Below are 25,117 nucleotides of genomic sequence, written 5' to 3'. Positions count from 1 at the left end.
CAGCTGGAACAACACTGAACCAGTACATACCAGCATAGACTAGCATAGAAAATTTATAATAGCTTTTTTTTTTTTTTTTTTTAAAGGATGGATTGATGGATAAAAAACAAACAAACGGGTGGATCAATAACTTTGCATCTATTTTACATCAGAAGTCATTTCAAAGAGGGGATTCCCCAGGCCCTTTCTCCCCCATCACTGGTACTTTATATATGGATTTGGAAGCAAATGGGATTAATTAAGATTAGTCAGTGGTTTTTACATCCTTCCAGAGGCTGTGAATCCTGATTCTCACAGGACGTCCTGTCTTCCGCCCTCCCAGCCCCACCAGATCTTCTCTATCTCCTCTCCACCACTGCCAGTTCAAAGGTTTCACATTGAACAATGAGAGGATTAAGCAAATCCTTGCTAAAAGGGTATCGTTAGATTAATTTCTTAGTGGAGAAAAGAGCTCATATGACTCATGTGGCTCATATGCCTCTGGTCATCACTACAGTTTGTAAGACATGATAAAAGATGTTATCGAACACACAAGATGTCACTGGTGATCTGTATTTCTTTTGTGAGTCACTGTTCTTTTTGAAGGTCATCACTGCTTTGTTGTAACGGATGTAGATAAATCTTGAAAAACTGTCCATAGTGGGAGGATGATTACAAGTTTCCTTCTGCTCTACTTTTTTTTTTTTTGTCTCTCTGTTACTATCTCCATAAAAAAAAAATCCCGCAAGCTTGTATAGGAACCAGGGACTCTGGTTAATAGGTGGGCGGCACTGAACTCAACCAACCAGAGTGCAGTGGTTCTTTACCCAGCACGATCAGAACCATAAGGGAACTCTGATGAAAGAAAGGTTCAGGACCAAATGAGTGTGTTTGTGGTGTTTTTACTATTTTTATTACATCCCCAATGTGAAGTTTCCAGATAGCTTGTCTTTGTGTTCTTCCAAGAACAGCAGAAAACAAAATTTTCCACCTCATGCATCTCTTTCTGTCCTATTTCTTCGGCCCGTTGTCATGCTGCATGCTTTATGTGCAATATGAAACAGGTCTTATGATTTTGCCCTTCTGAGAATACTCTTGTCTTTTTGTCTCCTCAGGTTTTATCATCTTTGGTACCATCGTTTATTGGTTACCTCAGTGACAATGATCTCAGTGACACTGCCCTGGGTGTGTTGGTGAACGTGGCTCAGGCAAGCCCTGCCTCTCTCACTCCCTTCCTGTCCACGCTGAGAAATGTGGGTCAGAAGAACCCTTGGTTGCTGGGACACATTGCTAAGATCCATGGGACAGTGGGTCTGACTAGTGAGGTGGGCATTTACATGTTTATGCATTAAAATGCTACTAGATTCATCAATTAAGGGTGATTTGGACACTTTTTGCCATTGAGATGAATTGGGAAAAAGTGTCCCAATCAACCTGAATTCACCCTATGGTAACCCATACTCAAAAATTTGTCCTCTGCATTTAACCCATCCAAGTTAGTGCACACACATTAGGAGCAGTGTGTATGAACACACACACACACACTGCAAACTGTGGACACACACTCCTGGACCAGTGTGCAGCCATTTTTCTGTGGTGCCTTGGGAGCGATTGAGGCCCCCCATAAAAACACTTTCTCATTGGATCTTTGAAAATCCCATATGTGACCTATTTTGATCTCAAAAAGGCGAGTTGTCACTGAAAGGCAAGGAGTTTGCATCTATGTTAATATGTAAAACTTTTTAATTTAGCACCAAACTAATAAACACACTTTTAAAAATGTGCTGGTCATGGCGTGAGATGCTGAAAAAAGTCTAGTGCATAGTTACATAGGCCATCACTAAAAATAATGCATTCAGAATGAAGGAACAAGTCTTCGTGAATAGCTATCAAGTATATGTCAGTACACGTTATCCATAACCCTGCACTAATAGCTTCTTATCATCTTATTATCTTATCGTTAAAATGCACCATTGCATATTACATACCACTGGCAGGTCTTTTTTTTCTCACATAATAAAATAGTTATTACTGTGAGATTTATTGTTGAATGCAGTGAATGGTACAGAAGTGGTGCTTTGATGTCTAATGGTGTTGATTTAGGGGTGAATGCAGAAACAGAGAGTAGTTTTAGCATGCACATTAAAACTGCTGTAATCTTTGTTAGACATGACACTCTTCATATTTCTCTTGAAACAGCCATGCAGCTTATTTTCTCCTGTTTTCTTTATGGGGGATTTCAAAGCAGATCTGGGCAGCATTATGGTTATTGTAGTAGGCGATGAAGAGTTAAGATGGATGAGGAATGTGAATTGTATCACTCATCGGTTGTGTCTGTGTGTGTATGTACATGTGTGGATCTCCGGTTTCTTTGTTTTAGTATATTGGCACCCTGGACTGTTTGTTCCAGCGTGTTTTGTATCGTTATTAGAGGTATTCCATCATGTTAGGGAAATCAGACGAGCGTAAAATGGACTTTGCTCTTTTTGGTCTATTGTTTCTTATGCTTTTGTTCTGCTTTCAGCTACTACAGTATGTGTTAGCAGTAATTTAGTCTCTAATGGTTCTTCTCACTTTTAGTAGAGTGGAAGCGTTGACAGTTCTGGATGTGTCAACATCACTTAGCTTAGCTCAAATTACTGATGGTGCTACTGAAATTAGTGAGGGTGCTCTAGTAAAGTGCAGCAACATGTGTAAGCAACTGCTTTACCATAAGAATTGCAATGTACAATAAGACATTTAAGATTATTTACAAGTCATTACCTTTACAAATAATTGCGGTATATATTCAAAAATATTGATAGGAAAATTTGAATATTTTTCTATCTATTATTATACATTTACATTGCTTAATGTGTATCTATTTTGACATATTTTTGTCCCATGCTGTGGTTATCACAATGTCATTAATGGCAATTTTGAGAGTGAGTCCCACATTAATATTTAGATGTAACTTCCGTAACTTTGCAGCGTGTAATTGGCCGTCGGTCCTCTTAGCACAAGGGTGTCCACAGGGGACCACTGTCCTGCAGAGTTTAGCTCTAACCCCAATTAAACAAACCTGAACCAGGTAATCAAGGCCTTCCAGGCAGGTGTGTTGGAGCTAAACTCTGCAAGACAGTGGCCATCCAAGACCGAGTTTGGACACCCCTGCATTAGCAGTATATATATAGCCTAGAAAGTGAGCAAAGAGTGTTCCCTTTATAATTACTAAAATGCTGTCACTCATCTCACAAAGTTCCGTTATAATCAATGAAGTTGTCTACACTGCACAATGAATCTCTTACTTGCGTAATGTCTACACTTTGTCAAAGGATTAGTTCACTTTCAAATGAAAATTACCCCAAGCTTTACTCACCCTCAAACCATCCTAGGTGTATATGACTTTCTTCTTTCTGATGAACACAATCAGAGAAATATTAATAAATATCCTGATGCATCCGAGCTTTATAATGGTAGTAAGCTGAAGAAAGTGTCTCCATCCACATCCATCCATCATAAACACGGCTCCGGGGGGTTAATAAAGGCCTTCTGAAGCGAAGCGATGCATTTGTGTAAAAAAAAAAAAATCCATATTTAACAAGTTATGAAGTAAAATATCTAGCTTCCACCGGGCCGCCTTCCGTATTCTACTTCCGAAGAAAGTGTAAAACTCTCGCAGTTCAAAACGCTTATGCTACATCCTACGCCTTCCCTATTCAGCTTACGGAAAAAACTTAACTGACGTGATGCCAGTTTACACTTTCTTCGTAACTTGAATACGGAAGGCGGTCTGGCAGAAGCCAGATATTTTACTTGTTAAATATGGATATTTTTTCACACAAATGCATCGCTTCACTTCAGAAGGCCTTTATTAACCCCCCGGAGCCGTGTGGAATATGTTTATGATGGATGGATGTGGATGGAGACTCTTTCGTCATACTTGTTGATCCTCGCTCACTGCCAATATAAAGCTTGGAATGCGTCAGGATATTTATTAATATTTCTCTGATTGTGTTCATCAGAAAGAAGAAAGTCATATACACCTAGGATGGCTTTACGGTGAGTAAAGCTTGGGGTAATTTTCATTTGAAAGTTTACTAATCCTTTAATGAGAGGATTGGCAAGCGTGCAGAACTCAGAACTGAATAAAAACCTGTGAGTGGATTCTAACTAAATGAAACACCTCTGATTAGCGATTGTATTCAAGAGATCAACAAACACGTCTGTGATTGGCTACATTGCTCACCTCTGCAAAAACACGTTGTTAATAGAAACATTTGACATTCTCCAGAGTGCAAACACAAATGCTCTGGAGCGTTTGCCAAATCTGTTTCGTTAATTTGATATTATGACAGTACCAACTGAGGGTGTTCTTGCTTTCGTTTGCGGGTGCTTAAGCTCCCACGTAGAACCAGGCCTGGCTTAGCTCATCCCTGAAATGAAGTCCCAAACCTGCTTGCTTTGCCGAGGGATAAGGAAACACATTTTAGCACTTCATCTCTAGTTCAGAGAGAGAGCGCTCTAGCATTCTTCCTTTTGCTCTATATCTGTTTGGTAAACCAATACCTGCAGCGTACTTGGCCGTTTCTCAATGTTGCCTAATGTGTTTGCTTTGGAGGTGGACCACGGTCTGACCAGTTGTGATCAGGGCCATGTGGAGATGAAATGGCACGAGCTGAAGGAGTTTTGATCCAGTTACTTTCTGAGTGGACCTACTCCAAGGTCCCATATGCCCTAGCAGCAAAATAATCAAGGAAATATGGCACTTTTACTTCTCTACAACCATGATGTAGCTCTGAAAGTGCGAAATAAATTTCCAAAACCCATCATAAACCTAGGGAAACAGTTTTATAAATGCTGTGATGGGTATTTATAGGTTTTCTGGTTAGGTCTGTTGAGGAAATTACCAATGTTTTACTGAACTGGCTTCATGTGGCACGTTTCCCTGTGTTCAGAAAGCGTTATGAGACAGTGTTGGCTTGTTAAACAGTCATATGGATAAGTGCCAAATTGCTGAATGCTGAAAAAGTTTCTTCCTTTCATATTTGCGGCAATTAGGGGAGACAGCAGGAGAAAAAAAAGACCAAAAAAAGAAGTATTAAAACATGAGCTACAGAACATTTCATGCAAAAAAAAAAAACAAGCGCATGCGCAAAAGCGTGCACGCGCACACACACATGCCCAACCACCATGGAGGATAGATCAAACCATTGTTGGATGGTAAATCTCAGATGATTGCCCAAGACAGGCCAAATTGCTCCCTTTCCCGTCTGTGGCACCACATGCTGTGAATCTGCATTTCTCAAAATGTTCCTGCTCCTGCTAGAAAAAGAGAGAAAAAAAAACATTATAGATAGAGAGATGAAAAAGGTAGGAATGAATTGGTTATATTTGTGTGAACATAAAGATTCAACAACTGAGACATAAGTTCAACAAGTTTTACAGACATTTGTTGAACAGAAACAGAATAACTAGTCCCTGAACAAAGGGACCCCCATATCAAAAGTAGTCAGTATCTGGTGTGGCACCAGCTGCTTTAATGCTGCCTTCATGTGCTAACGGAATTATTATAAATATAAGTTTCCACTTTCCTAAAAATTGCACATGAACGCCCTCTCAAGTCGTAATTACCACTGGGAAGCTCTGGGATAATTTTGATACTCAAGTTCCCGAGTTGGGTGTGCCAAAAACTTGGAGGAGGGGAAAACATTTGAAGTGTATTGTATGTTTTGTAAATAGAACTACGGGTCAGATTGGGTAGAAATATCTATATAAGGTCATGTCTGCACATTTTCACTCTTTACAACAGAGCACCATGATATTATTTGAAGTACCTTGGAATACCATGTACTGCAAATGGGTGAATCATGCAAAAATGTCTAGGTCGTATTTCACTTGAAAATCAAAAGGAGAAAGATAAGAAAATAGACTAACACTTTAAGGTATATTTTGTTAACTTTAGTTAATGTTACAATGAGCAATATATTTTTATTCCAAACCCGATTCCAAAAAAGTTGGGACACTGTACAAATTGTGAATAAAATAGGAATGCAATGATGTGGAAGTTTCAAATTTCAATATTTTATTCAGAATACAACATAGATGACATATCAAATGTTTAAACTGAGAAAATGTATCATTTTAAGGGAAAAATAAGTTGATTTGAAATTTCATGGCATCAACACATTTCAAAAAAGTTGGGACAAGGCCATGTTTACCACTGTGTGGCATCCCCTTTTCTTTTTATAACAGTCTGCAAACGTCTGGGGACTGAGGAGACAAGTTGCTCAAGTTTAGGAATAGGAATGTTGTCCCATTCTTGTCTAATACAGGCTTCTAGTCGCTCAACTGTCTTAGGTCTTCTTTGTCACATCTTCCTCTTTATGATGCGGCAAATGTTTTCTATAGGTGAAAGATCTGGACTGCAGGCTGGCCATTTCAGTACCTGGATCCTTCTTCTACGCAGCCATGATGTTGTAATTGATGCAGTATGTGGTCTGGAATTGTCATGTTGGAAAATGCAAGGTCTTCCCTGAAAGAGACGACGTCTGGATGGGAGCATATGTTGTTCTAGAACTTGGATATACCTTTCAGCATTGATGGTGCCTTTCCAGATGTGTAAGCTGCCCATGCCACACGTACTCATGCAACCCCATACCATCAGAGATGCAGGCTTCTGAACTGAGCGCTGATAACAACTTGGGTTGTCCTCGTCCTCTTTAGTCCGGATGACATGGCGTCCCAGTTTTCCAAAAAGAACTTCAAGTTTTGATTTGTCTGACCACAGAACAGTTTTCCACTTTGCCACAGTCCATTTTAAATGAGCCTTGGTCCAGAGAAAACGCCTGCGCTTCTGGATCATGTTTAGATATGGCTTCTTTTTTGACCTATAGCGTTTTAGCCGGCAACGGCGAATGGCACGGTGGATTGTGTTCACCGACAATGTTTTCTGGAAGTATTCCTGAGCCCATGTTGTGATTTCCATTACAGTAGCATTCCTGTATGTGATGCAGTGCCGTCTAAGGGCCCGAAAATCACGGGCATCCAGTATGGTTTTCCGGCCTTGACCCTTACGCACAGAGATTGTTCCAAATTCTCTGAATTGATGATATTATGCACTGTAGATGATGATAACTTCAAACTCTTTGTAATTTTTCTCTGAGAAACTCCTTTCTGATATTGCTCCACTATTTTTCGCCGCAGCATTGGGGGAATTGGTGATCCTCTGCCCATCTTGACTTCTGAGAGACACTGCCACTCTGAGAGGCTCTTTTTATACCCAATCATGTTGCCAATTGACCTAATAAGTTGCAAATTGGTCCTCTAGCTGTTCCTCATATGTACATTTAATTTTTCCGGCCTCTTATTGCTACCTGTCCCAACTTTTTTGGAATGTGTAGCTCTCATGAAATCCAAAATGAGCCAATATTTGGCATGACATTTCAAAATGTCTCACTTTCAACATTTGATATGTTATCTATATTCTATTGTGAATAAAATATAAGTTTATGAGATTTGTAAATTATTGCATTCCTTTTTTATTCACAATTTGTACAGTGTCCAAACTTTTTTGGAATCGGGTTTGTACAACTTTTATCAATCTTTGTTAATATTAGTTAATAAAAATACTGCTGTTCATTGATTGTTCATGTTACAGTGCATCAACTAATGTTAATAAACAACTTTTAATTAAAAAAAATGCATTAGTAAATTTTGCTATTAACATTAACTAAGATCAGTACAGTAAATGGTGTAAAAGTATTGTTCATTGATAGTTAACTTATATTAAAGGTAGAATTTCAAATACACTGTTTGGAGGTTAGTCGGGTCGACATCAACAACAAACGTCTAACCAATCAGCATTAGGGGGCGTATGACGGTTGAGGAGAGAGAACAAGCAAGAGGGAGATTTGAAAATAAGAAAAAAAACTGCAGAACAAGAGATGGGACGCAATACAAAAGAGCTCAAAAGAATATCACTGGAATGAAGGTTTATGACTGGGCAAGCGCTTTAGGACCCGGTTTATATTAGAAAAGCTTTCCAGCGCTGGAGAGAGCTAAGCGGGAAGGCCTGAAAACAGCGGAGGCTGCTTTCATCCCGCTTCTCATGTGAGTAACACTGGGTTTTGATTGTCTCGAGCTGCTGTGCTGTTTGCGACTAACAACGAACACTTTGTATTTACTCTTGTGTACTGTACGTTCATTTTTTGTGCTTCCTTGTCATTCGTTCATCAACGGCGAGCATGAAGCATTTTGTTGTGCGTCAGCTGTGATAAACAGACATCCACTCGCATTGCATGTGTAACAGTGGCCAGACAGTGAGAGTTTTGCAGTTAAACCACTGCACTCTGACATCCGCTAGAGAATGAGGTGTTTAGCGTCATTGATAGTGCACTCGCCTCACATAGCAGCAGTGTACAAGCCATGGTTCGAGATCGACTCGGAGCATGGTGGTTAGAATTCGAGTGTGATTTTTGGAGGCGGAGCAATGAAGAGAGCGGTGGGTTTGTTTGGGTTGATTTCAAATATCAACAATGTCCAACAGCGTTGTTCAAAATCTACTTATCCCACCTTTAACAAATGAGACTTTATTGTAAAGTTACTAAAGTGAAATTAAGGTTTTTATTTTATTTTATTATTATTATGAGTTCTTTCCTTCTCTAATTCTCATTTCTGTAATGCAAATGTGAAAGTAATAAAATTTTTTATAATTTTACTTTTTTTTCTTTAAAAGTGGACTGCCTGGAAATGGGAAATAAAAATAGTATCACAAGAATAGTGGGGAATAATAATAGTGTCAAAATATTTGTTCTTTCTTTTCAATTCAAGGTGAAATGTGACCCAGACATTGCTTGACAGTTTTTTTTTGTAAGATTCACCCAAAAACCTATGGTATGTCAATGTGGTGATCAGTGTGGTATTGCCATCTGATACCAGCACTGCATCATGTACAGACACAGTTCTTATTGTAAGGGTCATTATGTACTTTATTTGTGGTTTTGAATACTTTCCCTATTTCCCCACCAAACCTTAAAGAAATTATCACATGTTTCTATGAGAGATTCATTTAATCAGATTTATTCCTGGCCCTTTTTCTCATTTCCCTTTGGTTATGTGTGACACATATTTTAAACCCACATGAACAACAGAAAACATGTAAAGACTGGCCCTGCGGCTGCTTAACAACAGTCACGCTTCAAAATACATGTGGTGTTTTTTGAAGAAACGCGTAATAAAATCCTAAATAAACTTTAATAACAGCTTTAGCTGTGTACCTCCGCTTGTTTTTTTTTCAGCTGTCTTCCTCAGTGTTGTTTGCGAGGAATTATTTAAGAGCATGTTTAATGACATCCTTGAGAATTTGACAATATATAAAATAGACAGAACAGTTTATTTCTTGAACTTTCTGAAGTGTTGATAGTAATGATGTAAACCTTGTCAAAAATCATGATGCATATTTTGTTGTAGAGTGAATTATGAAAAAAAAGTAAAAAAAAATGCACTTTATTACATTTGTACTCATATACATCATTTTTTTTAAAGAAATATAAATATATAATAAAATAATACAATAAATATGATATATGATAAATATAACATAAGCAAGCTGGGAGGCTGAAATGTGGTTATGTTTATTTTAAATTAGAGGGAAAAAAAATTGTTTGTTTTTCTGGTAACATGACTGAATAGTTAAAATTGAAGAAGGCTGTCAACACATATTCATGTAAATATTAAGAAACTGAAATGAAATCTCAAATTTAAAGTATTTATTTGACTTCCCATCATGCTGTGGAAATGCAGTAACAGGGTTGTAATTATGTAATTAATTGTACAATTATGTAATTAAAAATGGGTTTGGTATAGACAAAACTCATATTCCATGAATGGTATGTCTTTTAAATAACAGGTAAATTCTGAGGGAATAATTGGGAACTTTGTTACAACTTTGTTACAAGTCATTCTCTTGGTACTGTATGTGGTCCAACGTGCAAGCTTGGCTCTTGTTCGTGCTCTCAGCATAATTCTTTTGGGACGTTTCTTAGAATTGTGAGATGTTTACCCCAGTGTGAATGATGAAACTGGGCAGCTAGTCCGTGTGCGAACCACATTGTGGGACATCAAATGAATATTTCCGAACAGTGCATGATTTTGCCAGTGCCAGTAAATGGCACAATTGTCAGCTTTGATTTGGCTTTGCATGTTTTGCCCAACTGTGATATTTTTAACATCTGTTTACCTTCTAATGAGTCAGGAACAAGTAGATTATTTGTAATTATGACTCGGGGAAAGTCACCAAGGGTGTTTTGTAACGTTTTACAGCAGCTTCCAGAAACAGTTTGTCAGATAATTGTCTGGAATTTTTCCTAGAAACTATTCAATCTGGAAATCAGATTTAATCTTACAGAACATTGTATAAAGGTGAATTTTTTTTTTTTTTTTTTTTATACATAGACACTATAAGTAATTACTATAATAAGTACTGTAACATCATGTCCGTTTTGGAGCTTATATCAAAATATAGAGCTTATATCATGTCCTTGTATCAAAAAAAGAGCACTGTGGATATTATACATCATATTTCAACAGAAGAAAGAAAGTATTGCAGGTTTGGAATGACATAAGGATGACATCATTTTCATTTTTGGGGGAACTATCCTTTTGAGATGCATGGTAATACAGAATTTTTCCTGCCCCATCAATGGGAAAAGGTGGTTGTTCTAATTAGTTCAGTTTAATTTTCAGCTGACTCTTAACTGAGTCACACAGAGGAGTAAGTCAATCTCTGTAATTCTCAGTCCAAAAGCCTTAGTCTGGAAATGACAGAACAGTGCTGAGGCAGATCTCCTCACCCTCCTTCACTCTCCTTGCTCTGCTTAGACAAGCATTGTTTCCTGTTGTTTTTAAAACAAAACTAGGTATGTGTACATCAAAGTACCTTTCAGGAAAATTATTTAATGAAGGCCTTTCAAATCCAATTGAGCAATCAATTTCATTATAAATGGATTGTTTGGGTGCATGTAAACAAAGCTACTGACTGTCTTCCAAAATGTACTTTAGTGAGCTGCCTTGCTGCCTACATACAGTAGGGAGGTACCTTCTAAGGGGCCGTTGATACAAAACACGTTTTCTCCATTCTACTGCACTACTTTTGCACTGTTTTTCAATCTAAACACACACTATATGGTCGTTTTTAAACGTTGCACTTGTGTCTCGTGTCTTTTGCTGCTTCTTGCGCTTGACATGGTGCTCAAGTTCAAAGAAGTTAGACTTTTAAAAAACACATCTCTAGACCAGTGGTGAGGCCACATAAGGGCCAGGGTGGCACTGGCCCACCCAGATTGATGGCTGGCCCACCCAATCAAAGCTGCTAGAATATACTATTAATGTCTGGAAATAAAAAGAAACAGCAAAGTAAACAAATTCTACAAAATGAATTGATGACAATGAAGTTAAACTGAGCTATGAGTTCAGTGTGTGTCCTTAGTGCATATAAAGATTATATCAATTACATTGTTACACCAGTAGGTGCCAACACGTGACTGTTAAAAATGTATTTGTCATTGACTACGTTTACACGTGCACCAATAATGCGATTATTTGTCATAATCAGAGTAAGGTCTTAATCGCAGTAAGATGTTTACATGACACGAGCAGAACTCTTCACTCCAGTTTACATGCAATTTTCATTACTCTGATTATTCGCTAATACGTATGTTATGCCACACTCAGATATGCATACAGTATGCATGTTACCGGCCATTGATTTAATCTACTCACATCAAATGGGCTGGGTTTGGTTACGCTACCGTCGCGTTCTTTGATAGAGATACGGAGCAGAGACTTTGCAGCGAGTTGTGTTGACAACGCCGGCTCAGTATTGGCTGACGCTGGTCATGTGAGCAGCACGCATGCTTGTGATGCCGGCCAAAAATAAGTCTGCTTTTAGACGTAGAACAGACGTCAATTGCATATGACAACCGCAAATTGTTAAATGTAATCGTTATTTTTGTTTTGTTTTTGCACACAAAAAGTATTCTCATCACTTCATAACATAAAGGTTGAACCACTGTAGTCACGTTGACTATTTTAACGATGTCTTTACTATTTCTTTGGACCTTGAATGTGGTAATTTCATTGCTTTCTATGGGAAATAAAAAACCTCTCAGATTACATCAAAAATATCTTAAATGGTGTTCTGAAGATGACCGAAGGTCTTGCGTGTTTGGAACGACATGACGGTGAGTAATTGATGACAGAAATTTCATTTATGGGTGAACTAACCCTTTAAGTGGATTATTGAATCATCCATTCAAACCATTTTTTTTTAATAATCAATTTCAATTAATTAAATATATTTTTAAATAGACCGCAGCAATTAACATTTTGTCAGAACCTAAATTACATGATTTTTAGTTGTCTATTGAATAGTGGGAGAGTCATGATCTTTATTTTAAACAAAAATATCCAGAATTGTGCAGCTCTAATTAGACAAAAAAATAGCAGTCCACCCTATTTCACCAAAGTCTAGCCACTTGGGAGATTTGTGGCCTCACCACTGCTCTAAACCCTGTGCTTTTTTCGTTCTGCTGACCTGCGTCTCGCATTTTTAACAGCAAAAAATGCATTCTGTGCTAACCGGCCCTAGGGCAGCATCATAACCTGTATGGGTGTCAAAAGTACTGCTTTGGTACCAAATCGATACTGCAATAAAAATGCAACAATACCAGTCTTTCTATAGTAGTATTATTGCCAAGTTACTGTCTGTCTGACACAGCATGCGTACTGTATTAGTGCATGTGAACTCACTAGGTTTCAGAAAATAGCCATTAGTTCTCTTTTGCTTAAATATCAGTCCTGTTAAACTAAAAAGAAATTTGGCTAATAGCTTTAGCATAATAATTTTGGATGAAAGTGATCTCATTAGGCCAAACATAAATTTGTGGTGGTGGTAAACAGAGATTACAGTAAAATGAAGTGTGTTGGCTTATTGAGCCAGAGCTCAGCCCGATGTCTACGGGACAGAGTTGGCTGGCCAAGGCTTTTCTTGGCACTCTTGACTTGATCTCTGGTCCAAAGCTCGTATCAGATTTAAACACAACCAGATGTTTACATATGCACTCAACCTGTAAAATTCACATGCGTATGCCAAAAACTGGAATCCCTCATTCTGTTTGAATAGAAATTGCACCTCATCATTTACTTCCCTTTTATTGTTACAGGCTAAATCTTGTACATCTGTGATTGCTTTTTCCTGATATCCTAACTTTACTGTTGAAATTGTTCCTTTTGTGTTTGAGTTTAGGATATTAAAAGGACGTTTTTAGGACCTTTACGATTGTGTAAAGAATGACCAAAAAGCATTTTTTTGAAGCTGCACCTTTAAAGACCCACTGAATTGTCATGGAACGCGCAGCATTATTCAATGTGTTGACGTAATTTCAACTGAAATGGGAAGACAGGGCGGGACATATCGAACAGCTCCACCCCTTTTTAAAAATAGCCAATAGCGTTTCATTTATACCACAGCTCGGCCAGAGCCGTTAAACTTGGTAAAACCTGTTTCCTTTTAATCTGTAACCGTTTATCCTCCTAATGCCCTATATATCACTTTAAAATACAGCATTCTGTGCAGAATTCAAATGGGTCTGATACCTTTTGTGGTCTGAGCCATCTCGCGGTTTGTGGATATGATCCGCTCTAAAATAGCATTTGAAAAGCATTTTTACACTGTCTGAATCATTCCCTATTCTCAATATAGTGCACTATGTGCCATTCACCATATAGAAACTAGTAAATGTGTGAACAAGTGACCAATTTCAGCCGCAGATTCTAGAGAGCATTTGATTGGACAGAAGATCTGACGAGAAGCTGATGTGCGATGTGATGTCATGAAAATCTGTGATCCATTTTAGCGGAAGTGAGAGACTGTTTTGAATGCTTATATCTCCTAAATGCGAATTTTGTCATTGTTTTGGAACACACCAGCTTATTCATAACCTTGAGGCTAACATATTCATACTAAAAGCTAAAAAACTTATATTTTGATTTCAGGGTGACTTTAAGAATTCAATGTAAATGCACTTTTTGCATGTAAAATGAGTAACAACTAATAGAGGAGTTAAGGGAAAATTTTATTTCTGATAAAATGACCTCTTTAAAACAGCACTCTTTTATTGTGGAGAGCTCATACACTTAAAAAAACAAAAACAAAAAAACAATCAACACCTAATGTTTTTCAGGTTACATTTTGTTTTGCATGTAAACACCTTTAAGGTCCCGATCTACTTCAAGCGAAATCGAAGAACAAACTGATGTGACGTCATTTCAAACAAAATCAGGCCAAATGAAGTGCATTTGATGTTCGTTTTGGGAGTTCGAAACAGCTTGCCAAAGGCTGGTAAACACCTACCATTGGTCCGTGGCGATTATGTACTAGGTAGGTGTGCGCTGAGGCTCCGCCTTCTTTGACGTGGAAGTTTTCTCTCGTTCATTTCTTCTGATCAGTCTGTCAAGGTCGGACGTCTATGAGTGAAAACAAGAACACACTGGAGAGCCGCTTTATAATAGAAAATGAAGTTGTAATTCTGAAGAAATGAGACCCTGGCACTGGTTTTCATGTTTAATTCTGTAAAGCTGCTTACTTTTAAGCATTCTATTGTATAAAGTTCTATAAATAAACATGACATGACTTTACTAGTATATCGCTGGTCATGTATTTTGAACTTCTTTTTACCCCTAAGCAAAGAACGAAAAAGAACTTCGCTGTGAGTATATCAGGGCCTTCAGTGGCACGTTAGTTTATTCAGTGTGAACATCTGACTGCAAGACAATTTTGGCATTCTGACATATAGTTAGACAGCTACTATCACATGCCAGCAGGCCAACTTGCGTCATACTGATAATTATTTAAGTGACTCAAGAGGAAGCATATAGGCATGCTTTGGTTTTCCATTCGCATGGCAGCCAATATGAATAATAAATAATTACCACTGTCTTTCCTAATTCAGCAAAATCCAACTCTTGAACCTAACATCATACATCATATATGATCATATAGTCACCACCACCAAAGTGGCAACTTGAAATGTTTTTAGAAGTTGGGATAATATCTAGTGGAGAGAATTGTGCAGGGAAATTGTTTGGTTGATGTTTCAGCTGGTTTTATTTTGACCAAGTCAGGTTCACTGCAGGCTAGTTTAGAGTCAATTGAGACACACTAGTCAATGATGTGACACTCATTTTTGACTAAAAAACATTTTCATTGCTTGAAATAAAATAAATATTATTGGAAATAAAATAAAAAAAATATATATAAAAATCTTATTTTTTCAGCTAGTTGCCAAGGCATAATTTTTCATTTTATTTTAATGTAACTTAATGTACAAAAATAACTAAAACTAAACTAAAAATGAATATAAACTTTATAGACATATTTAAAAACAACAACAAATATTACAATTGACAAAAACACAACAAAATTAGTAAAACTTAAAACTTAAAAAAAAAACAAAAAAAAACAGGCAGGCATAGTGGATCTATATGCTGTGTAACTTTATTAAACAAAACAAAAGAGTGTAATCCAACACGAGAAATAAACGAAACCGTGTGCAATATATACAAAGCAAACTGATGAACTAAACAAGGAACAGGTAAATGAAATCAATGAAACAATAAGTAACCATGACGACAAATGAAAACATGCTTAACAAGCAAGACAACGGAAAGGGAACACAGGAAAGGACAAGAAACAAACTAAAAGTCTGTGTAGGGCTGGACGGTATATCGAGTTTGTATGATATACCGATATATTTTTAATATACAATACGGAATGAGGCGATACCGTTTATATCGATTTACAGTAGTTTTATACGAGCGCATCTTAAAAACAGCGGTGGACGTCGCAGAGTGCTGCTGCGGGGGAAACGCATAATACAGTTTGGCTTAAACATGAGACATGCTTAATATTAAGGGCTTTAAAAATAACTCGTAAGATTAAGATATAGTTAACACGTAGGCCTATCGCTTAAAGCGGATTGCCCCGTCAGATGCTCTGACAGATTCATGTGCTGACAGATATTTGCGCTGTTTAATGCTTTTGTGATGTGGTGTTTTCCTAAGCGCATAACTTACATTTCACAGGTATATTCTCCATCTGTAAATGTTAGAAAGTCATACAAATATTTCCATTTTGCTGTCAGGAGTGGACAAGCCTTCTGCTAGTGAATCTCATTCTCCTCTAAACTTCATAGACTTCCGTGAACAAGCGCCGCCACGCGCATTCACGCCAGACTGAGCTCAATAGAATGGGATCGCCATAATTCATAATTTTATCAAAATATACATTTTGATAAAATGTTTGTTGTTGAACAATAAATGTACCATATGTAGAATTTTAAACCTACAAGTAAGTGTATTTTTATGATAGCAGTAACTATATATATATATATATATATATATATATATATATATATATATATATATAGGCTATATATAATATATAAATATAGCCTATAGCTAATTAGTCTGTGCTTTTGTTTTTATTTTAATTTTTAGACTAGTGAATTTAACTTATGCTTTAAAAAGCATTATTTTTCATATCCATTATTTATGAGATTGAATTGTTACAGTGTTAGAATGTAAAGTAACTTTCCCTTTTTTGCACATACTGTAGGCCTATTAGTGTACCAGAATACATGGTTACATTCACTATATTTGTATTAATAGCTTTCAATATATAAACACTGTTTGTAGAACAACATTAGGCAGGATGTTAAATTAAGATTTTTAAAAAGTAAATACAGATTTTTTTTAATCCAAATAGAAAAATGTAGAAAATACCGAGATATATCTGTTGTCATTACTCAATGAGCAAAAAATATTTTATTTTCCCATGGTACTGTACATTTAAGAGTATTTTATTACAGTGTAGACGAATGCAGATGTTCAAGAACTGTTAATGGAACCAAACATTTTTAATGATTTGTTTACCCTAATGTGGATGGACAAACTGTTTCTTAAGACCCCCAGTTCTGGCATCATGGTGATAGGTCAGTCTGTACATTATATCAGAAGCTGTTTTTGATTTTTCACATCCAGATTCTGAGACATTGGTAGTACATCATCATATACAAATCTTATGTTTTCAAATGGGAATTCAATTGCTGATGCCAGTATGACAATTTACTGTCTCCCCCTTTCAGTTTGATTTAGTTTTTGCTTTGAGTCACCACTCTGACTTGGGCAAAAACATGTTTTGAGTCAGATCCACATATTCGTTTAAAATAGAAATGGAAAATAGTGTTTCAATATGCTTACAGCCACAGCCAGACACACACCCATTGTGCAAGACGTAATATAGTCCCTGTTGTGTACATTTATAGAAACTTCCTTTCATGGAATTCATCATGCTGTGATGTTAATGTTAAGGTGATGATACACGGGGCAACTTTTTAAGCAATGTTGCCGGGCAGTGTTGCCGAGCGATGTTGCTTGGGAACTTTTCCCATTGATAATGGGCAACAAATTTCTATCTGGATACTTAAGATAGAAATTTTTTGACCATTCTCAATGGGAAAGTGCCTGGTTGCCCAGTGTATCATCACCTTTACTCTATTTCTAGACCTTTCTTGATATTTTAAAATAGTTTTTACTGCGCTACATGTCCTGTATTGCTGCCAGTCACTTATTATTTAAAAAGATCTGTTATTTATCTCAAATGTAAAATGGTTTTATACTATACTTTATAATTTTATACTTTGAGGTACCTGGTAATCATTCTGTATGCTCTCTGTACTATTTTACCATAGTACTTTTTTTTTTTTAATTGTTAGATAACTATATTCAAATTATTCAAAACATTATTACAAATTATTTAAACTTACATAATGTTCAGGAATACTGTTATCTTAATTATAACAATCATAAATAAGAGATCAACATCAACAGCAATAGGATAACAGCTTATTAGTTAATGTGCATAGTTAAAAAATAAACTTGAATGAAACTATTTATTTTTATACACATTTAAAAATTTGGGAGTTGGTAAGATTTTTTGATTTTCTTGGAAGTATGCTCACCGAGGCTGGATTTATTTTAATTATTTAATTCTTTTTTTATTATTTTTATTATTATTATTTATTATTTTTAATTCTTATTATTCCAGTGTTGGCTGCTAAATATTTCTTTAATTCTTTTTTTTTTTTTCTCAGGAATCTTGATGAATAAAAAAATCAAAAGAACAGCATTTGTTTTAAATATTTTGTAACATTATAAATGTCTTTACTGTCAGTTTTGATCAATTTAATGAATCCTGGTTAAATAAAAGTATTAATTTCTTTTTTTCTTTTTTAAACCTTGCTGTCCCAAAATTTTGAACAGTAGTGTAGCTACAGTATATGTTCATATTTGACTGTTCATCAACTACATCTATTAAGCATCATTTAATGTTTGCAAATTAAGCAATAATCCACAGGAGGCTGTATGTTATAGTGATTTTACCATGAGTAATGAATATTCATAGGCACAGTGTGAAGTGAAACAGCTGCAACAGGATAAAAGACCAATGTTTAAAGTCGGCATGAAACGGAAGTTCAGATGTACATTTTTACAAACATCCAAGCGAAATGGCTTTTTTAACAAACAAAAAAAATATATATATATATAGGGTGGGACTTGATTTTGTCCATGACTTGTGGAATTGATTGGATCATTGGAGGGTTGTGATTTGCTATTGCTGTGATGTCATGTGAGTAAAAGGTTGCCCCTCCCTCGTGCCACTAAACATGTCATCAGAAAAGAGAAGAGATGTCACTCCAGGAGGGAGGGGAAGTTATTTTGATTAAAGATTATGAGCACACATGAATATTTAAAAAATAATAATAATAATAATAATGATCTGCACGGATAAATATTTTATAATTAATACTGCAATATTCCATAAAAAATGGAATTTCATGGTGATTAATTTTTATAAATAATCAAAATAAACAAGACTCCACACACTGTTATTATTTGTATTATTGAAGGCTGTTTATGGTTGCCAGTCAACTTGGATTCTTGATATAAAATTACAATACATTTTACATGTACTTCTCATGTGCAGGTCCAGGCTCGCGGGGCGCTGCAATATCTGGTGTCTCTGTTAGCGAGTATGGAGCACAGCGCACATCACACACTACTGCTGGAAATTCGCTGCCTGACCGATCGCTACACCTCCATCCTGGGCGGCGGTGGAAAAGACATCTACCGAATGAGCAACAGTTTCACCGCCATCGCTCGACTGCTGGGACGCAAGCTGGAGGCTGACAGTACACTGAGCAGGTACACACACACCCACACACACATTTTCCCAGTTCTGTCACTTGCTTTAATTTCCTGAATAGCCTTGACATGTTCCAGAATTAGTTTTTGAAACCACATGGGCGATTAGTTTTATTGCAGTAATTGGCATTTTATTATGATGGATTAACTTCTGTTTAAAAGCTCCCTAATCCACAGACCTTTGTCTGCTTGTCAGGACTCACCATTGCAAAATTCTTCAGCTAATCAGCGTTTCTCTGTTTCATATGTGCTCTCTTGAGGAAAAATTTGCTGTGTAGGAAAGATGACTAAGAAAGAGAAATTTACTGAATGAAATATGGGATAGAGGACTTTTTTTAAATAAAAGGGTCAGGATAGAAAACGGTTTCTCTACTTTTTCTTGTCTTTCTTGCTTATCTACTTTTTGAAAGTTATTTTAAAAATCTTGAATTATCTAAAAATTACTTTTGTTACAACTAGAACTATAGAAGTTGTTTTTTTATTGCATACAGTGGGTACGGAAAGTATTCAGACCCACTTAAATTTTTCACTCTTTGTTATATTGCAGCCATTTGCTAAAATCATTTAAGTTAATTTTTTTTCCTCATTAATGTACACACAGCACCCCATATTGACAGAAAAACACAGAATTGTTGACATTTTTGCAGATTTATTAAAAAAGAAAAACTGAAATATCACATGGTCCTAAGTATTCAGACCCTTTGCTGTGACACTCATATATTTAACTCAGGTGCTGTCCATTTCTTCTGATCATCCTTGAGATGGTTCTACACCTTCATTTGAGTCCAGCTGTGTTTGATTATACCGATTGGACTTGATTAGGAAAGCCACACACCTGTCTATATAAGACCTTACAGCTCACAGTGCATGTCAGAGCAAATGAGAATCATGAGGTCAAAGGAACTGCCTGAAGAGCTCAGAGACAGAATTGTGGCAAAGCACAGATCTGGCCAAGGTTACAAAAAAATTTCTGCTGCACTTAAGGTTCCTAAGAGCACAGTGGCCTCCATAATCCTTAAATGGAAGACGTTTGGGACGACCAGAGCCCTTCCTAGAGCTGGCCGTCCGGCCAAACTGAGCTATCGGGGGAGAAGAGCCTTGGTGAGAGAGGTAAAGAAGAACCCAAAGATCACTGTGGCTGAGCTCCAGAGATGCAGTCGGGAGATGGGAGAAAGTTGTAGAAAGTCAACCATCACTGCAGCCCTCCACCAGTCGGGACTTTATGGCAGAGTGGCCCGACGGAAGCCTCTCCTCAGTGCAAGACACATGAAAAAACACCTGAAGGACTCCAAGATGGTGAGAAATAAGATTCTGTGGTCTGATGAGACCAAGATAGAACTTTTTGGCCTTAATTCTAAGCGGTATGTGTGGAGAAAACCAGGCACTGCTCATCACCTGTCCAATACAGTCCCAACAGTGAAGCATGGTGGTGGCAGCATCATGCTGTGGGGGTGTTTTTCAGCTGCAGGGACAGGACAACTGGTTGCAATCGAGGGAAAGATGAATGCGGCCAAGTACAGGGATATCCTGGACGAAAACCTTCTCCAGAGTGCTCAGGACCTCAGACTGGGCCGAAGGTTTACCTTCCAACAAGACAATGACCCTAAGCTCACAGCTAAAATAACGAATGAGTGGCTTCACAACAACTCCGTGACTGTTCTTGAATGGCCCAGCCAGAGCCCTGACTTAAACCCAATTGAGCATCTCCGGAGAGACCTAAAAATAGCTGTCCACCAACGTTTACCATCCAACCTGACAGAACTGGAGAGGATCTGCAAGGAGGAATGGCAGAGGATCCCCAAATCCAGGTGTGAAAAACTTGTTGCATCTTTCCCAAAAAGACTCATGGCTGTATTAGATCAAAAGGGTGCTTCTACTAAATACTGAGCAAAGGGTATGAATACTTAGGACCATGTGATATTTCAGTTTTTCTTTTTTAATAAATCTGCAAAAATGTCAGCAATTCTGTGTTTTTCTGTCAATATGGGGTGCTGTGTGTACATTAATGAGGAAAAAAAATGAACTTAAATGATTTTAGCAAATGGCTGCAATATAACAAAGAGTGAAAAATTTAAGGGGGTCTGAATACTTTCCGTACCCACTGTATATACAGGTGCATCTCAATAAATTAGAATGTCGTGGAAAAGTTCATTTATTTCAGTAATTCAACTCAAATTGTGGAACTCGTGTATTAAATAAATTTAGTGCACACAGACTGAAGTACTTTAAGTCTTTGGTTCTTTTTAAGTGTGATGATTTTGGCTCACATTTAACAAAAACCCACCAATTCACTATCTCAATAAATTAGAATACTTCATAAGATCAATAAAAAAAGGATATTTTAAACAGAAATGTCAGGCTTTCTGAAAAGTATGTTCATTTCTATGCACTCAATACTTGGTTGGGCCTCCTTTTACATGAATTACTGCATCAATGCGGCGTGGCATAGAGGCAATCAGCCTGTGGCACTGTTCAGGTATAATGGAAGCCCAGGTTGCTTTGATAGCGGCCTTCAGGTCATCTGCATTGTTGGGTCTGGTGTCTCTCATCTTCCTCTTGACAATACTCCATAGATTCTCTATGGGGTTCAGGTCAGGCGAGTTTGCTGGCCAATCAAGCACAGTAACGCCATGGTCATTGAACCAGCTTTTGGTACCTTTGGCAGTGTGGGCAGGTGCCAAATCCTGCTGGAAAATGAAATCAGCATCTCCATAAAGCTTGTCAGCAGAAGGAAGCATGAAGTGCTCTAAAATGTCCTGGTAGATGGCTGCGTTGACTCTGGACTTCAGAAAACACAGTGGACCAACAACAGCAGATGACATGGCAGCCCAAATCATCCCTGACTGTGGAAACTTCACACTGGACCTCAAGCAACATGGTTTCTGTGCCTCTCCACTCTTCCTCCAGACTCTGGGACCTTGATTTCCAAATGAAATACAAAATTTACTTTCATCTGAAAAGAGGACTTTGGACCACTGAGCAACAGTCCAGTTCTTTTTCTCCTTAGCATAGGTAAGACGCTTCTGATGTTGTCTTTGGTTCAAAAGTGGCTTGGTACGTGGAATGTGACAGTTGTAGCCCATTTCCTGAAGACGTCTGTGTGCGGTGGCTCTTGATGCACTGACTCCAGCTTCAATCCACTCCTTTTGAAGCTCTTTTAAGTTCTTAAATCGGCTTCGCCTGACAATCTTCTTAAGCCTGCGGTCATTCCTTTCACTTGTACACCTTTTCACACCACACTTTTTCCTTCCAGTCAACTTTCCGTGAATATGCTTTGGCACAGCACTCTGCGAACAGCCAGCTCTTTCAGCAATGACCCTCTGTGGCTTACCCTCATTGTAGAGGGTCTTGATGATCGTCTTCTGGACAACTGTCAAGTCAGCAGACTTCCCCATGACTGCTGTTGGGATTACTGACCTAAACCCGGTATTTAAACCCTGAGAATGGTAATTTAGTAGAACTTGAAATTAAATATTCTAATAATTTGAGATACTGATTTATTCATTTATTTTGATGAGCAGCAAGCTGTAATCATCAAAATGAAAACAAAAAAGTCTGGACATATTTTACTTTGTCTAATAAATCTAGAATATATTTAAGTTTTACTTTTTGAATTAAATTACAGGGAAAAAAATAACTTTTTCATGATATTCTAATTTATTGAGATGCACCTGTATGTCTTTCTCTTCTAGTTTAACAAGTTATACCTAACTTTCAAAATTTCAGTTCAGGTTTGGAATAAATTATGAATATTACATGGCTTTCTGGAATGCTTGATTCTGATTTTTCAATGGCGTTAGTCTTGAGTCTGATATTTATATTTAATGACACTAAACTGCATTCACTCAGGGTTTAGACTGTACATTAAAATGAAAAATTTAATTTAGTAACAAAAGTCAATAAGAGGTCTCCATTTAGACTCAGACTCTGTTGTGGCCTGTTTATCATGCTGAGCTGTGTTAAAATAAATGTATACACTACAAGTAAATGTAATGTACTGTAGTTGACATTTCTTCACATTTTATAGGCTATTTTTCTAAGTAACTTCTTTGTGAGATTGTTTGTATACATTTTTTTAGCTGTATGTTTAAAATACCAGGATGATGTTTGGTTTTTACAACAGAGTACACTGTGTGAGATACTGTTTCCAAAATAATGTGCCATAACTTCATCTTCCAAGGAACAGTCTATTAACTGCGATATGTCTTTCTTCAGATTTTTTTTTAAATTGGACTACCCAATGTTTAAACATTTTATCCAGTATTGAATAAAAAGGCAAAGTAGCCATTTTTACATTATTGTAATGTACCTTACCAGAACAGGATGCGCATGTGATGACAATCTACTGTTTGTGATATTGATTGTTACATAATTTTAACTAATTCAAATACTTTTTTAAAAAAAGTATACAGTACATACTGTGCAGTATACAGTAAGCAATGCTGTAGTATTCTTTTCTAAACATAGCCTTTATCTTTGTGCATCAGAGGGGAGGAGAAGGTGCAGGATTTGTCCAGGCCATGTGAAGCCAAGTCTAGTTCTGCCATGTTTGCTGAGAACCAGCGTCTGCAGGTGAAGATCCAGGCTTTTGAACAGAAGATTGGCGATGAAGAGGTGGAGTCTGAGAGAGAGGACGAGTCTCCTGGTCCTCAGAGACGCCACAGTCTGGGTCAAGCAGCACGAGACGAGCGCAGAGAGATGAGGTTCAACAGGTGGGCCTGACCTGTGGGATTTATGCAGTACAAAAAATATAAATAAAAAATGAATATGAAAATATGAAAATATAAATTAAAAAGGATTGAAATTGAGATTATTACAGCTTCATTCTGCTTTCTTAAGACGGGTTGAAAATCATGAGCTTTTTTTTATGCTATTGAAATAGTGACAGTCATAGTTTTATGTTTCTCTTCAGTTTTATACATCTAACAGCACTATAATTGTGGGGGAAAAAAATACAGTGTCAACTTAATAAAAGTAAATGTACTGTATAGACATATATTTTATAAATGAGAATGTATTGTTGACTTGGGGGATGATTATACTGTATTTGGGGGTCCTTGGCATCAAAAAAGTTTAAAAACCCCTATAATAGTGTGAACAACGCTCATTTACAAAATGAATTATAATAAAATAATCTTTATAGAGAAGTCTTAAAGTCAATTAGAATCAAAATTGGCCATATTTACTTTCTCAGAGGGATAGTTCACCCCAAAATGAAAATTATCCAATGATTTACTCATCCTCAAGCCATCCTGGGTGTATATGAATATCTTCTTTCAGACGAACACAACACAGTTATATTAAAAAATATCCTGGCTCTACCAAGCTTTATAATGGTACTGAATGGCGCTCACAATTTTGGAGCCCAAAAAAGTGAATTTCTTTCTTCTGCTAAACACAAAAGAAGATATTCTGAATAATGTTGGTAACCAAACAGTTGATAAGCCCCATTTACTTTCATAGTATTTTTTTATTTTTTTTCATACTATGTAAGTCAATGGGGTCCATCAACTGTTTGATGATATTCTTTTGAATATCTTCTTTTGTGTTCAGCAGAAGAAAAAAATTCATACAGGTTTGGAACAGCTTGAGGGTGAGTAAATGATGAGAGAATTGTCTATTTTGGGGTGAACTATCCCTTTTAGGGTGCATTCACAATTGGCAGGTTTGGTTCGATTAAAACAAAGTCTGATAGGATTGCTCTGTTAGTGTGGTTCATTTAAATAAGAGTGAACGCTGCAATCTGAACCCAAGACAGCTGAAAAGATGGGTCTCGGTCCACTTCCAAATGAACTCTGGTGCTATTTGACTGAAATATGAACGCAGCATGGACCAA

At 37.0% G+C, this 25,117-nt stretch overlaps 1 protein-coding gene across 1 annotated transcript in view; it reads left to right on the top strand.

Moving 5' to 3' along the window:
• veph1 (ventricular zone expressed PH domain-containing 1) overlaps window positions 1–25,117 on the top strand; it is a 121,258-nt gene that overhangs the window by 49,860 nt on the left and 46,281 nt on the right. The window contains exons 6-8 of the mRNA XM_051869585.1: window positions 1,095–1,304; window positions 19,064–19,281; window positions 23,769–23,993. Of these exons, the coding sequence (XP_051725545.1) occupies window positions 1,095–1,304; window positions 19,064–19,281; window positions 23,769–23,993 (653 nt within the window). The remainder of the gene's footprint in view (window positions 1–1,094; window positions 1,305–19,063; window positions 19,282–23,768; window positions 23,994–25,117) is intronic.

This window comes from Ctenopharyngodon idella, chromosome 18, assembly GCF_019924925.1.
Source record: "Ctenopharyngodon idella isolate HZGC_01 chromosome 18, HZGC01, whole genome shotgun sequence".
NCBI classification, from domain to species: domain Eukaryota; kingdom Metazoa; phylum Chordata; class Actinopteri; order Cypriniformes; family Xenocyprididae; genus Ctenopharyngodon; species Ctenopharyngodon idella.
The sequence above is the reverse complement of the archived record's forward strand: the minus strand, read 5'-3'. Positions and strand labels throughout refer to the sequence as shown.